General features: G+C 40.6%; 1 protein-coding gene across 5 annotated transcripts in view; it reads right to left on the reverse strand.

The window, feature by feature from the left end:
• The window catches only part of LOC138739144 (protein diaphanous homolog 3-like), a 481,652-nt gene that overhangs the window by 325,049 nt on the left and 139,645 nt on the right, over positions 1–16,958 (reverse strand). For all 5 annotated transcript variants that reach the window (XM_069890655.1, XM_069890654.1, XM_069890657.1 and 2 more), the window contains one exon: positions 13,888–14,002. In XM_069890655.1, the coding sequence (XP_069746756.1) occupies positions 13,888–14,002 (115 nt within the window). The remainder of the gene's footprint in view (positions 1–13,887; positions 14,003–16,958) is intronic.

Genomic DNA, 16,958 nt, shown 5'->3' on the forward strand with positions numbered 1-16,958 from the left:
ACTGAAGGTACTTAATTGGTTTTATCCAGTGCTCTTTCAAATGTTTAGCCCTTACAAAGTCATAATCAAGAAAACAATAATAATTGAAACTAAATTAATGGCTTACGTGAAGAGTTCTAGAATCTTGTGTGTGGAACTGGAGCTGACCAAGTAAAAAATGGCAAAATGATACAATAATAAAAACAAATAACTAGAGAACAAATTCAAATCAACATATTTTGGCAAAATAGCAGCTACTTAAACTTGTAGGAGTTATATATTTGGTGGCATTGTAATTAGCACATGAATTCACCTTAATAATAAGATAGCAAATTTGTGCTTTCACCAACCGGAAACCATGCTGACTGCAAAGACCAATCACCGTTGAAGGCCAGGACAAAGGCATTCAAGTCAGATGACCCAGCAAGGCCATCAGAAAAGTAAAGAGGATGAACTGAACGAAACATAACTCACAGATGATAAAGTGAAACCAGGCAGAAAAGCAAGCAGCAGTACATCTTTCCCCCACGGGCTCGATCCATTCGGTACTTGCTTTGAACAGGAGGTTAGTAAGCAACACCCTGGATTACTGCCACAGACATCAGATCAACCCCTTGGGGACTCATCCAGAGGAGCGAGACGGGCTGAGAAAGGCAGGCCCAGACAGAGTCCCTGGATGTGTCCTTCAAGCCTCCACAGGCCAGCTAGCAGTATGCACTGTTACAAGCCCAGAGGACCCCAAATCCCAGCAGCAATAGAACTTCACCAAGACAAATGGTTATGTAAACAAAAGTTGCTTTTCATTTTCTTTAAACATAAAAACAGGATCAAACTTTAACTTATTACTATGAACTTAACTTAACCCCCTTCTAATTCTAAGCACACATGTACGTCATATGTTCAGGAAAGTTCTTTGCTTTAATACTCCAGTCATTCACTTCTCCAAGTTCACTGGTATCAGGCAATTCTTATACTGTGCACAGAATTCAACATTTATGAATTTTCACCAGTCTCTGGTGCTTAAAGGTAAATGGTTAACACACTGGAAAGTTCTTGTTGGTTTCAGAGAGATATTTGTTGCTCGTTGGACAAAAACAAACTGATTTCCTCCAATCAATCACTTCAGTGTCTTGCCGAAGAAACTTGCCCCATCATGGGTTTTCCAAATTATAACCTTTTCTTCCAAGTCACCAGAGTTCCTCTTGTTTCCCTTAATTCAGGAGAAATACTCTTGCCAGCCATTTCATCTTGTAAGGACTACAAGGGTTTTGAATAGGTTGAACTCAGAAACCCCAGTCTTCAAAATGGGGTTTTCAACAAGCCTGCCAGCTTGCCATGTTGCAGCCTCCAAAAGCTACTGCGAAACTGACTTCTTTCTCTAAGAGAAGAATCCTGTTTTCTTTCTTCTCTCTCTCCATATAAAAACCAGAACCTCTCCCAAGGTTCCAAATCCAATCCTTGAAAGATTTTTATCAGCACTCGAGCCCAGATTTTGCTCCATTTGCACCTACTTCTGAAGTTTCTTCCAAAGCTGTTCCATCGTCTTTTGTAAAGCCAATAGTGCCTGAATGTCTAGCTTCAGCAAAGCTCTTGCATTTTTAATGAGATGTGAAGTTTAAGTATCTCCTTGTGAAGTGACCTACACTAAACCCCACAATCTATAATAAACCATAACAGCACAGACATAATAGACCTCACCCTGCTGCAGGCTGAAGCACTCATCTACATCAAGGCCAAGATCATCCTTGTGCTGAAATAATTAGTGACAGGCTGAAATGACTACCAGCCAGTGAATCCAATATCCAACAGCATGAGCCAGCCTTGACCTTCTCTGACTTTCCCACCGGCACAACATGTCCACACTAGACTCCATCTCTGTGGTCCTACACCCAGTCTTGGAACATCTGGACAACATGGACCCTACTTCAGACTATTTTTCGTTGATAATAGCTCTGCCATCAACACAACAGCACCAAACTCAATGACCTTGGACTCAACATCTCAATCTGCCATGACACCCTGCCTTGCAAGCTGCAACCAGTGACAGCACCTCCTCCATGACCATCCTCAATACCAGGACCCCACAAGGCTGCATACTCACTCCCTTACTAAATTCTCTGTGCATTCATGACTATATGGTGAAAGCACCACTCCTACTCAATCTACAGAGTTGTGAACACAGCTCAGACCATCGCACAAACCCTCCATCCCTCCATCAAACATTCATGCTTCCTATTACCTTGGAAAAGTAGACATGTTAAAAGATTCATCTCACCCTTTTTCTTTCCTTTGTGCATATTTATGAATTTCGATCAATGGTTCTCAACCTTTCTCTTTCCACTCACATACAGCTTTAAATAATCCCTATCCCATAGGTGCTCTGTGATTAGTAAGGGATTGCTTAAGATGGTATGTGGGTTGGAAAGGAAGGTTGAGAATCACTGCTTTAGACCAATTATTACTGAAATATTTTGCTTGAGAAAAATTGTCATTGGTCCATTTCCTTTGGAGTTAAGAAACATAACATAACAAGTCAATTAGATACGATTAAAACAGTGGTTTTCAACCTTTTTCTTTCCACTCACTTACCATCTTGAGCAGTCCCTTACTAATCACAGAACACCTCTGGTATAGGGAATACATAAATTAGTGTGTGAGTGGAAAGAAAAAGGTTGAGAACCACTGCTTTAGATGATTCTGATTGAAATTCTGTAATTCTCCTCACTCCTGATATATCATCATTATAGAAGAATTATTTAACTCACTTATATTTCAATGCTTTTGACTTGTATCCAATGCTAAGGCTGCTGCTTGTAAAATTTAGAGACAAACAGAGAGTGTGTGAATATGTATATATGTGTGTGTGTGTGTGTGTGTGTGTGTGTGTGTGTGTGTGTGTGTGTGTGTGTGTGTGTATTTACATAAATATATATATATATATATATATATATATATATATATAGATATATGGTGCGAGAACGCAGCCTTGCTTCACGCCATTGCTAATGGAGAAGGGTTCAGAAAGCTCATTGCTGTATCTGACCCGACCTTGTTGGTTTCCGTGCAGTTGGAAAACCACATTGAGGAACTTTGGGGGGCATCCGAGGCACTCTTGTATTTGCCAAAGCCCTTTCCTACTCACGGTGTCGAAGGCTTTGGTGAGGTCAACAAAGGTGATGAAGAGTCCTTTGTTTTGTTCTCTGCACTTTTCTTGGAGCTGTCTGAGGGCAAAGACCATGTCAGTAGTTCCTCTGTTTGCGCGAAAGCCACACTGTGATTCTGGGAGAACATTTTCGGCGACACTAGGTATTATTCTATTTAGGAGAATCCTAGCAAAGATTTTGCCTGCAATGGAGAGCAGCGTGATTCCCCTGTAGTCTGATTTCTCGCCTTTGTTTTTGTACAGGGTGATGATGATGGCATCACGAAGGTCCTGAGGCAGATTTCCTTGGTCCCAGCAGAGCATGAAAAACTCATGCAGTTTGGCATGCAGAGTTATGCCGCCAGCCTTCCAGACCTCTGGGAGGGATTCCATCCATACCTGCTGCTTTGCCACTTTTCAGTTGTTCAATTGCCTTATATGTCTCTTCCCGGGTGAAGATCTCATCCAGCTCTAGCCTTAAGGGCTGTTGAGGGAGCTGGAGCAGGGGGGATTTTGAATCTTGAAATATTTGCTTCCACAGAATGATCATCACGCTTAAAGGTGGCATTGAAGAATTGCAGAACAAACATGAGACTTCACGGATTTGACATTACCCCTCCATAAATATTCGTCCGCGACGCCAAGCCAAAGAGAAGATTTTATGTATATATATATATATATATATATAATTCTTTCTATTTATTTATTAAAAAACACAGATAAGGCTGGCAAACACTCATTAAAATGTATTCTTCGAGGCAAAGTTAGACCATAACACATTCCATTCCTCTTCTTTTCTTCTTTCTTTGGCTTAGCTTCGCGGACGAAGATTTATGGAGGGGTATGTCCACGTCTGCTGCAGGCTCGTTGGTGAATGACAAGTCCAATGCAGGACAGGCAGGCTTGGTTGCAGCGGTTGCAAGGGAAAATTGGTTGGTTGGGGTTGGGTGTTGGGTTTTTCCTCCTTTGTCTTTTGTCAGTGAGGTGGGCTCTGCGGTCTTCTTCAAAGGAGGTTGCTGCCCGCCGAAGTGTGAGGCGCCAAGATGCACGGTTGGAGGTGATATCAGCCCACTGGCAGTGGTCGATGTGGCTGGCACCAAGAGATTTCTTTAAGCAGTCCTTGTACCTCTTCTTTGATGCACCTCTGTCTCAGTGGCCAGTGGAGAGCTCGCCATATAACACTATCTTGGGAAGGCGATGGTCCTCCATTCTGGAGACGTGACCCACCCAGCACAGTTGGGTCTTCAGCAGCATGGATTCGATGCTTGCGGACGCTGCCAGCTCGAGTACTTCGACATTGGTGATGAAGTCACTCCAATAAATGTTGAGGATGGAGCAGAGACAGCGCTGATGGAAGCGTTCTAGGAGCCGTAGGTGATGCCGGTAGAGGACCCATGATTCGGGCCGAACAGAAGCGTGGGTATGACAACGGCTCTGTACACGCTGATCTTTGTGTGTTTCTTCAGGCGGTTGTTTTTCCAGACTCTTTTGTGTAGTCTTCCAAAGGCGCTATTTGCCTTGGGGAGTCTGTTGTCTATCTAATTGTCGATCCTTGCATCCGATTAAATGGTACAGCCAAGGTAGGTAAACTGGTTGACCATTTTGAGTTCTGTGTGCCCGATGGAGATGTGGGGGGGCTGGTAGTCATGGTGGGGAGCTGGCTGATGGAGGACCTCAGTTTTCTTCAGGCTGACTTCCAGGCCAAACATTTTGGCAGTTTCTGCAAAACAGGACGTCATGTGCTGGAGAGCTGGCTCTGAATGGGCAATTAAAGCCGCATCGTCTGCAAAGAATAGTTCACGGACAAGTTGCTCTTGTGTCTTGGTTTGAGCTTTCAGGCACCTCAGATTGAAGAGACTGCCGCCCGTGCGGTACCGGATGTAAACAGCGTCTTCATTGTTGGGGTCTTTCATGGCTTGTTTCAGCATCATGCTGAAGAAGATTGAGAAGAGGGTTGGTGCGAGGACGCAGCCTTGCCGTTGTCAATGGAGAAGGGTTCGGAGAGCTCATTGCTGTCTCTGACCCGACCTTGTTGGTTTTCGTGCAGTTGGATAATCATGTTGAGGAACTTGGCGGGGCATCCGAGGCGCTCTACTACAGAAAGCCAGATGTCGGGGCTGGGAAACTTTTTAAATATAGAATGATGTAATATTAAGAGTGAGGGTCGTTTCGCCCTTACTCATTTGAAATTGTATAAATATAGAAGCACACCTCTTGTCTTTGAAATGAGAGCTGAAACTTTAGAAAGATATCTACATGGACATTACGAATTGATAAAGAGTTAATAAAATCTGTATGCTTTGACGAGGTATGCAGTTGGGTATTCTATTTTGCAGTGTGATTTCATTTCAGAGGCATGGACTGACTTCCACATCATTATTCACGCACTCATAGTCCAAAAGATCATTTTAATCTCCCAATTAAAACAAGTATTACAATATCTAGTAGAAACTAGATTTGGGACTTAATACATGATTGCATTTTTTAATTTGTGAATACCCTTGGCAATAGAAAATATTTACATTTTTCGTTGTGATTTTTCAATTTCCCACAATTTCTGCATAGCGTCAAAGTTCAGCAAAGGATCTTCAATTAATGGCATTCTGGTTGACCATCAAGCACTGATCCTCATTCATCCAACACTAACATGTTGTTCTTCTCAGATTTACATCAATTCTTCGACCATGTAGAATGCTCAGCATTCATGCCCCCACTCTGCCTGATATTCCCAACATTACTGAACTGTCAGTACAAAATATTGGGGAAGCACCAGTGCTTCCTTTAATTAAATATTGGGAAGACTCAAGAGATCATCTTCATTACAATAAACTTTACTCGATCGCCACTGAATCCTTTCTCCTCATGCTAAGAAAAGCCATAATGGATTATTCAGCTTCAAGCTGAGCTCAAAGTTCTACATTTCAGACATCTCTATAAGGAAATTTTTTGCACAAATACAATAAATCCCATTTGGGAAATCCAGTTTTTAGCAGCACTTTGTTCTATTGTTCCCAAGCTTTTCCTTGTACACGTGCCATTCTCCAATGGGAGCAAACTTTGTCGGAGGTATTTTTGGACCTAACATCAGACATTTCCACACCCATTCCACAAAAATAGTGCCCAATGTGCTACAAAATCTGAATGATAGTATGAAAGAACTAGGATACAATATGATTAAGAATCTTCAGAAGCCATCGTGTTAAGGTAGAATTTTATTTGATAACATGAAGCCAATGGTAATCTATCAGAATGCAAAAATCAGAATGAAACTTGAATTTTTTCCACTTTGAGCAAATTAAATTCATTTTGCTGAGAGTTTGCAGAATTGTCTGCTTTCATCCCAATCCTATCTCAATCAAATTAGCTTTTTTTTTCCAAATCAAGTTTGAGAGTTTAACAAAGCACGTTGCCATTTCTATAACATTGCAACATAACCAAATGTCCAATAGTCACATGGACAAATCATACTGGGCTGCATATTTCTCTTCCATTCATTGCCAATTCAATTTCACACTCAGAAAATAAGAAGAAAGATTGATATTGCTCTCAATTGAAGTGGTTATCACTGCCCAGTTATTGAATTGAAACTTGGTGCAGTTCATTAAAATACTGACCAAGGACAGCTTCAGGATCAGAACTTATAATCTGTTTGTAACATGTCCATCATAATGGAACACAGACTTCCAGGAAAATCTAAAACTCTTAAAAACAGCAATCTGAAATGGAATTGGGTAATCAATCCCAATTTTGTACAAGCCAAGAATGAGTAAGTGCATGCCAGCCATTTGGCTCCTCCTGTGGCTCCTCCTGTAATGGATTTAGTTGGGTCACATCTGACTTTTTCCTTAAGAGACATTTTCCTGAATTAACTGCATATCCCATTTTCCCTAACTTAATATCTTTCTTGGATACAGTCATTGACCAAGCCTCCACAGGCCTCTTGTGCAGAGAATATCAAAGATTCACAATCCTCTGGAAGAAATTTTTCTCACTTCAGTTCAGAATGGCTGATGACTTATTTTCATTCTGGATACTTAGCTAAAAGAACATCACCCCTGCATATATCCTGCAAGCTCTGCAAAAAAAAAAAAAATTGTGCACTTCCTTATGAACTATAGAGAGATGAGTCCTTACTCGATCCAGAAAGAGTAAACTTTTCCCTGGAAGACTTCAATCAGGCAAACCTTTACACATGTATTTTTCTTCCACTTGAACGATAAAATCAGAAAAACCTATGCTCTTATAAAAATTCAAATAACTCCATTAAGAGAATATTTCCGAATGGATTAAAATTGAATTATGTAGGTAATACTGGATAATATTTGCCATGAGGTGATATTTAATCATATGCCATAATTTAACATTCTATAACTGATTCATTTTTACATTTTTAACTTTGCTCCCTTCTCATGGGGTTTTGCTGTCAGGTAAACAAATAAAATTAAGATGCAATTTGCTTATTTTCATTTAATGTCAGGAAGGGATCTTCAATTATCTCTTCATCTTGTCATTTCCCCTGTTAAACAATCTTGAAATATTTATACTGACAAGTACATAAAATTACATTATATTTTGCTTCCACAGAAAGATCATCACGCTTGAAGGTGGCATTGAAGAATTGCAGAACAAACATGAGACTTCACGGATTTGACAGCGAATTTGTGAAATCATTGCATTATGGGTTGTTGTTCAGAACACTGAGATAAGGAACTCGTAGTTTATTTGCAGGAAAGAGATGCAGGAAGACTAGAAAGTGGCTTATGTTGTGTCCTTACTTTAAAAAAAAGATCTGGACAAGCCAGGGAACTCTATATCAATGAACTAAACATCAGTGATAGTTACTGTAACTTTCTGGAGTGGATTCAGAGAGACAGGATTTGGAAAGACATGAAATATTTTGGGACAATCATTATATTTTTGCCCAGGAAATAGTGTCTCATGAATTTCACTTTTTTTCCAAGAGGATTGATGAGGCAAAGCAGTAGATATTCACGACAATAATGTGGCTGGTCCAGAAGGTCAGATTATGTAGGATCCCAAGTGAGCTGGCCAACTGGATACAGAATTGACATGGCAGGAGGCAGTGGGCAGAAGTGGAGGGTTGTTACTCAGATTGTTGTCCTGTGACCAGTGGTTTGCCACAGAAATTGGTGCCAGATTCATTGTCGTATGTGATCCATATTAATGTCTTGGATGACAATGTCGTTATCACAATTAGGAACTTTGTAAATAACACCAAACTATATGATGTAGTGGACAGTGAAAAAAGGTTATCCAAGATCTTGGAAGTTATTTGGACAGAGGATCACAAAGAACTGCTGAAGTGAACCAAGAATGACATGGAATTTATGTCTGACAAGTGTGAAGTTCGCAGTTTGGTCGTTTATCCAGGGCACGATGCATGGTGAGTAGGAGAACCCAAGGCAGTGTTGCAGAAAAGAGATTTGGGGGTAGAGATGCATTGTTCCACGAAAGTGGCAGTGCAGGTAGAGGGGCAAATAAAGCAGTTAGTCAAATCATCGAAGGCAAGTAAGCCTAAGTTCAGGAGCACCGACTGTTGAAAATGTTAGTGAGGCTGCACCTGAGAGTATTGTGTGCACTTTTTGTCAAGCAGCTATTGAAAAGATAGCATCAAAATGGGAAGGTTGCAGAAAATGTTGACAATAAAGTTATTCAAACAGGTAGGCTTCAATTATAAGCACATGTTGAAACTTTTGCCCCAGAGTGATAGAGGCCAAGGGGTACGTTAGAAGCTTATAAAGTAATGAGGGTAACTGACAAGGTAAATAATCACAGCCTTCAAGGTAGGGAATATAAAACTAGAGGGTATAAATTTCAGGATAGAGGAGAAAGATTTAGAAAGGATCTAAGGGACACCTTCATCACACAGAGGGTGGTGGGAATTTGGAACAGGCTGCCAGAGCAAGTGGGAGAAGCGCAGACAATGGCATCATTCAAAGGACATTTTGACAGATGTCTGGACAGAAAATGTATAAAGGGATATGCACCTAACACAGGCAAATGGGACTAGCCAAGTAAGCATGAACAAGTTGGGCCATTGTACCTGTTTTCATGTTGCAGAACTCTGACTCATTGGTAGGTTTACACAAGTGACATTACCCAGAAATGGATACCTGGGACTTCAGTATTTCAATTTTAGTGAAAGTGTTATCATTGAATGAAACCGAGGTGTCAATCAGTCAAGATCCAATTGAAGTTAGGGCAGTCCAATGTTCTAATTGCAGGATGTGCAAAGTCAGGGAGAGTACAAGTGTCCTGATGACGACACCTCCAAGAGGTGTATTTAACTGTAGTTCCTGGGAACTGGAGCTGGATGAACTCAGGATCATTCAGGAAGCAGAGGTTGAGATAGATAGGAGCTCCAGGGAGGCAGTCACTCCTAAGTGTAGGGAGGAAGGCAGCTGGGTGACTGCCAGGAGAGGCAAGGGAAAGAGGCAGAAAGACCAGGGTAGCCCTGTGGCCATTCCTGTTAACAATAGTTATACCGTATTAGATAATGTTGATGAGGATGACCTACCAGGGCAAGTTGCAATGATCAGGTCTAGGCACTGGGACTAGACCCTCAGCTCAGAAGGGAAGAGAGGAATACAGCCATAATTGGGGAGTCAACAATAAGCAGGACAGACAAAAAGTTTTGTGGGAGAGATCGATCATCCCAGATGGATGGCTTATTGCTTTCTTGGTGCCAGGGTGTGTGAGATCTCAAATTGCGTGGTCCTGATTCTCAGAAGGGAGGGTGAGCAAACACACATCATAATTCATGTAGGGACTAATGATGTGGGCAGGAAGGGTAAGGAGGTCCTGATAGGAGAGTTCAGGGAATCAGGAGTAATGTTGAAGGAGAGGACCTCCAGGGTTGCAATCTCAGGACTGCTACCCATGCCACGTGCTGGTGAGGCAAGAAACACAAAGAGTTGGTGCAGGAAGGAGGTGCAGATGCAGGTTTCTGGATAATTGGGTTCACTTCCATGGAAGGTGGGACTTGTTCCAGCAGGACAATTTGAACCTGACTGTAAGAGGACCAACATCCTGGTGGGTGGTTTTACTGGTGCTACTTCAGGGGGTTTGTAATGGAGAGGCAGCGTGGTGCTGCTGTGCTCCTGTTCAGAGGACACATTGCCTGCCAATCAAGGTCAAAGATTCACCACAAGCCATCAAGGTGACTCTTGCGATTAACCCATCTAAATCACCAGGTGCTGCAGTCCAGGCAGCCTGCCTAGACTCAGCCCTGACATTCACCAAATTGGCCCAGGTGAATCACCTCAGCTGATCCCTGCGGAGCCCTGGCACTTGGCTTCGAGCCATTGGCCACAGCAGCCAATGGGGCCCAGACTGCCCTGAGTGATTGGCCCCCAGTTTTGCCTGCAGGACTATAAAGGACAACATGCCCCCGTATTCTGTCGCTTTGGACTCCTCATGGCATGTAAGTAGCATCTTTTCCACTGAGTTGGGATGAGTCTCAAGGCCAGGTAGCAAGAGCCACGTCCGTATGGGTGAAGGGGTGGGGGCATGTAGTATCACCTTAAACTTGATTGATGAATGTGTATGTTCATGTAATTTCCCCCAGTCACTGTCGGTTCTTCCCTCAATATCGGGTGTACATTTACCCCTTGCGTATTGTGTGTGTATATGTGTGTAGAGGTTTGCCTAACATATTCACCCTGTTGTCCTGTTTGCATCCCCGAAATAAATGCATGCTTTGTACCTCAAATTTGGTCTGGTTCTTAACCTGTGGGACCCACACAAACCCGAACAAAAGGGTTTAAATTAAATTTGCAGGAGGAGGGGAGCCTGAGTTTTAGAGCAGATAGTAAGGTGGAGGAAAATGAGAGTCATGCAAGGACTACATTTAAAGACAGGGTTGTCCAGGAAAGAAATGGTCTCACATTCATCTATTACAATGCGAGGAGTATTGTCGCTCAGGCGGATGAGCTTAAAACGAGGATTGCCACATGGGATTTTAACATTATTGCTCTTAGTGAGACTTGGTTGCACGAGGAGCAGGAATGGCAGTTCAATGTTCCAGGGTTCCATTGTTTCAGAAAGGATAGAGGGCAAGGGAGGAAAGGAGGAGGTGTGGCATTGCTAGCCAGGGAAAATATCACAGCTGTGCTTAGAGATGATAGCCCTTAAGACTCATCTACAGAGGCCAAATGGGTGGAGTTGAGGACAGGCCATGAGCATGCTAATCTGGCCATATTACAGACTACCCAATAGTCCGAGAGAATTGAAGGAGCAAATATGTAGGGCAATAGCAAAAAAGTTGTGATAGGAGATGTCAACTTTCTGCACAAAGACTGGAACTCTCATATGGTAAAAGGACTGGATGGGTTGGAGATTCTCAAATGTTTTCTACATCAATATAAAGAGGTACCAACAAGAGAAGATGCAATACTTGATAGTCTTTTAGGGAACCAGGCAGGTCAGGTGGCAGAAGTACATTTAGGTGAGCATTTTGGGTCCAGTGACAATAATATCATTACTTTCAAGTTAATTATGGTCCTCAAGTTGAGGTTCTAAACTGGAGAAAATCCAATTTTGAGGAAATGAGGAAGGATCTCAGAAGAGTTGATTGGAATAAGTTAATTTATGGCAAGGATGCATCTAACAGGTGGAAGGCCTTCAAGGACGAAATTTAGAGTGCAGAGATTGCATGTTCTTACCAGGAATAAGGGCAAAGTTAACCGACGTAGCGAACCTTGGCTTTCTAAGGATTTTGGAGAGCAGGTTAAGAAAAGGAGGGGCTATATGCGGTATAGACAACAAGGAGCAAATGAGCTACTTGCAGAGTATAGAAAATGTAATAGAATGCTTAAGAAGGAAAGCAAAAAGAAGTAATGAAGGTGGTTTGGCAGATAATGTGAGGGAAAATCCAAAGGGTTACTACAAGTATATTAAAAATAAATGGATAGTAAGGGACAAAATTGGACCCTTAGAAAATCAGAGTGATTAAATATGTGCGGAGCCTCGTGAAATATGGGAGATCTTTAAACAATTTTTTTTGCATTTGTATTTATGCAGGAAACTGGCATAGTGAATAAGGATGGAAGGGAAACAAATGGACATATCATGGAACATATAGAGTTTAAGGAGAAGGAGATGCTTGCTACCTTGTAATGAATAAATATAGACAAATCCCATGCACCGGACATGATATTCCTCCACACCTTGAGGGAGACAAGTGCTGAAATTGAAGGGTCCCTGGCGGATATATTCAAAATGGCCTTAATCACGTGGTGGTGTCGGAGGACTGGGGAGTAGCTCATGTTGTCTTGATGTTTAAAAAGGACTCCAAAAGTAAACCACGTAATTATAGGCTAGTGAACCTGATGTCAATAGTATGTAAATTATTTGAAGGATTTCTGAGAGACAGGATATATAGATTTTGGACTGTCATCAGCTGGTTAAAGATTCAGCATGGATTTGTGCATGGTAGGTTGTGTTTAACAAATCTTGTCAAGTTTTTCAAGGGAGTTATCAAGAAAATTGATGAAAAGGCTGTGGATGTTGTTTATATGGACTTTAGTAATGCCTTTGACAAGGTTCCACATGAGAGGTTGGTTCAGAAGGGATGCAGAGAGAGTTTGCAAACTGGATTCGAAATTGGCTTGGTGGAAGAAAACAGAGTGGTGCTGGATGGTTGCTTCTCAGCCTGGAGATCTGTGTTGGGACCAGTATTGTTTTTGTCTATATAAATGACCTAGATGATAACGTGGTGAATTGGATCAGCAGGTTTGTTGATGACACAAAGATACGAAGCATTGTGGACAGCAAGTAGATCTGGACCAGCTGGAAAATTGGGCCAGTAAATGGTTGATGGAATTTAATGCAGATAAATGTGAGGTGTTGCACTTTGGAAGAGCGAATCAGGGTAGGACATAAATAGTGGTAGGCCATTAAGTGCGGAGGAGCAGAGATCTCGGAATACATTACATTATTCCCTAAAGGTGACGTCGCATGTGGACAGGGTTGTAAAGAAAGCTTTTGGCATCTTAGCCTCTTAAAATCAAATATATTGAGTATAGAAGTTGGTCACCCAGCAGCAGGAAAGATACAAGAATGAAAGAGAGCAAAGTAGACTTACTAAGATGTTGCCAGGTCTTCAGGAGTTGAGTTACCGGGAAAGATTAAATAGGTTAAAACTATACTCCTTGGAATGAAGGAGGATGACAAAAGTCTTGATAGAGGTTTATAAGATTGAGGAGAAAGGGCAGTAGATATGAGTAGTAGAATTTTAACAATCAACATAATCAAAATATACAACAATTCTGTGACAAACTCACTAAGAAAAGCTGGAAGGGAAATTAGGATCAATGGATGGGCCTCTGTAATTAGTGAGTTGCTAAGGAGTAGGGTTGGTGAAAGGGTGTAGTTGATAAGAATTATAAAGTGCATTTTTTTTCCCCATTTCATTTTCTCATGGCCTGCTTGGAGACGTTCATTCACACCTACTCAATTAAGTCACCAATGTAAAGCAGGTCTACTTTTGTACAAGTGCCATGTCATCTGCAGGCAATGTATCTGTCAATGAAGTTTACGGCATTGAGGAGCTGAAGTGAACTTCACAACACTGGGCATTTATCATCCGCTTTGAATGCTCTTATCAAATATTTTTTTAAATGCTTAACTCTAAAAAATGTGGCATTCTTATCCTCAAAGGTCAGTCATAGAAACAGTTTAGAATATTTCAGATGGCCAAATATACAAAAGGAATTTTAGTGTTTAAAAAAACCCAACAAAAATACCTCGTTTCTGTGCACCAAATGTTTCACTAATCCAAGCAAATAGATCAGGATTTTCAAATTTGTCTTCATTTGCTTTTATCCAGAAGCAACTCTCGGGCATTTCTAGTGGTCTAATCTGTGAAAACAAATTATAAATCAAAAACCTCTCATTAAAATATTAGGCAATGACACATTTCAATTCTGATTGAATTATTTCATGATTTGAAACTGAACAACCAAAATTATTTCCTGAAAAGTGAACAAATGTTGAATTTAAGCACATCTTCTAAAAGTCACAAGCTCTTCTATGGATGTCCAGAAGCCCAAAACCTTTGGAATTTAAGCTGGGAGAGGCATCATGCTACTTGCATTAAAAAGTGCAAGGAATTCCAGGGACTAGTACTCCCTGACTTACAACCTTCTCCATCCATACAAACGACCAAATTAAAAAAAACATATGCGCAATATAATGCCCAGCGCACAGTCACCATTCTGATGGCGCACTAGAATGATGGCAAGACGAGAAACCTATTCCTTGCCGATAGATTCATTCCACTGTTTCAACATTTTAAAGGACAAAGAGAAAATACTTGAGGCTGTAACAGGTTCTGCACATATGAAGAGCCACCTTGATTCCTGTGCGAGTCTTTCGTTGGCGCATACACGGTGGGTTCGCGCATTGGAGTTTCGTTGGCACATGTGCGAGAGTTAAAGGCGCAAATTCAGTATCATCAGGGCGCTCAACTCTCTTGCATGCGCCAATCGAACTCCAATACGCGAACCCACCATGTATACACCAACTGAACTCGTGCACGCACACAGGAATCAAGATAGCTGCGCCCAGCCTATGCACCCTGGGACGCTTACTAATAAAGGAAAAAAGTATCTTTGTTCCAAACATTATGGAGAACACTGTATATAGATAGGGATCCAAAATAAATATACAAAAATCATTTATGGATTTCTGTTACGTTCAACAATCTCACTGCCTGCTGGAAGAGGCGTTTCCCAGCCTAGCAGTCTTTTTTTTAATGCTCCTGCTGCTCTTCCTTGAAACTAGTATCTCAAAGATACTGCAGGCTGTAATATCTATCAGTATTGATCAAGTAGGTTTTGTTAGAGGTAGATACTCTGAGGATAATATTGTTAAATTGATTTCATTAATTAATGCTGCAAAACAGCAACTTAATCAACCAATGGTAGTATCTTTGAATGCTGAAAAAGCGTTTGACCGAGTTGAGTGGAATTTTTTGTTTAAAGTATTAGAAAAATTTAATTTTGGTCCGTTATTTAGAGGTTGGGTCAAAGCTTTGTATGCTGGACCTACAACAAGGGTAATGAGGAATGGTCAGATTTCAAAATCTTTTAACTTATCTTGTTCAACAAGACAGAGTTGTCCTCTCTCTCCTGCTTTGTTCACTTTGGTAATAGAACCTTTGGCTCAAGCTGTTCGGAAAGATTTTAATATTAAAGGAATTACAGTGAGAGAAAATGAATATAAGATTAGTCTGTTTGCAGATGATCTTTTGATATATTTAACAAATCCAAAACATTCATTGAAGTCACTACAAGATTTGTTGAATCAATATGGTAGGTTATCAGGAAACAAAGTTAATTGGAAAAAGAGTGAGATTTTACCAATAGCTGATCCGCTGATGGGTCACGTCTCCAGAATGGAGGACCATCACCTTCCCAAGATCGTGTTATATGGCGAGCTCTCCACTGGCCACCATGACAGAGGTGCACCAAAGAAAAGGTACAAGGACTGCCTAAAGAAATCTCTTGGTGCCTGCCACATTGACCACCGCCAGTGGGCTGATATCGCCTCAAACCGTGCATCTTGGCGCCTCACAGTTTGGCGGGCAGCAACCTCCTTTGAAGAAGACCGCAGAGCCCACCTCACTGACAAAAGGCAAAGGAGGAAAAACCCAACACCCAACCCCAACCAACCAATTTTCCCCTGAAGCCGCTGCAACCGTGTCTGCCTGTCCCGCATCGGACTTGTCAGCCACAAACGAGCCTGCAGCTGACGTGGACTTTTATCCCCTCCATAAATCTTCGTCCGCGAAGCCAAGCCAAAGAAAAGATGAAGATTATACAGATTGTAGGCAAATTACTAAATTTAGATGGTCCAGTAAAATTAAATATTTAGGAGTAGTCATAAATAATGAATATCAGGATTTATATAATTTAAATTATATACCCTTATTGAATAAGATTAAAATAAGTGGAAAGATTTACCACTGACTTTAATTGGAAGGGTGAATTGCATAAAGATGAATATTTATCCTCCAATACAAAATCTTTTTCAATCAATACTGTGTGTAATATTAATTTTTTTTAAGGAAATAAATAAAGTAATTATGTTATTTTTACGGAAAGGTAAATTGTCAAGAGTTTCTATTCAAAAATGCCTTGTTTTCAGAATTATTATGAGGCAGCACAGGTGAAGTTTATTAATAGGTTATTTGATATTGAACAACCCCCTAGATGGACAAAAATAGAGATGGATCAGATGTCTGAAAATAATATTACTCATTTTATTTATAAATGGAACCCCTTATTATTACAAACATTTAAGTGACCTGTTTTTCAACATATAATGAATATTTGGTATAATCTAAATTTACTTATAGGTTCTAAAGGGAAGATATCTATAAAATATATATAGAAATATTATATCAAAATAAATTAATTCTTTTATTTTACATAATCATATAAAAGACTGGGAGACTAAAGGAATAGTTAATATATTGGATTGTTTTGAGGCAAGGAAATTTTGTTCATTTGAAAGGTTACAGCTTCGTAATTTTTTGAAGAAGAATTACGGGCAGGAGTTAATTTTACCAGGTCAAACAAAATTTGAGTTATTAATTGCAGATAAAGTTGAAAAATTTTATTTCAGATGTATGTATAGGTTGTTACAGGAGAAAATGAAGATTAAAGAGAAATGGGAAAAAGATTTAGGTATTGTTTTGACATGGGAAGAACGGTCAAAAATGTGTGAGGATAGTGTTATAAAGTTAATTAATATGAGGTATAATAGGGTTAATTATAATGTTTTACATCAATTATAGTTAACTCCTGAAAAA

Source organism: Narcine bancroftii, chromosome 7 (assembly GCF_036971445.1).
Source record: "Narcine bancroftii isolate sNarBan1 chromosome 7, sNarBan1.hap1, whole genome shotgun sequence".
Lineage (NCBI taxonomy): Eukaryota > Metazoa > Chordata > Chondrichthyes > Torpediniformes > Narcinidae > Narcine > Narcine bancroftii.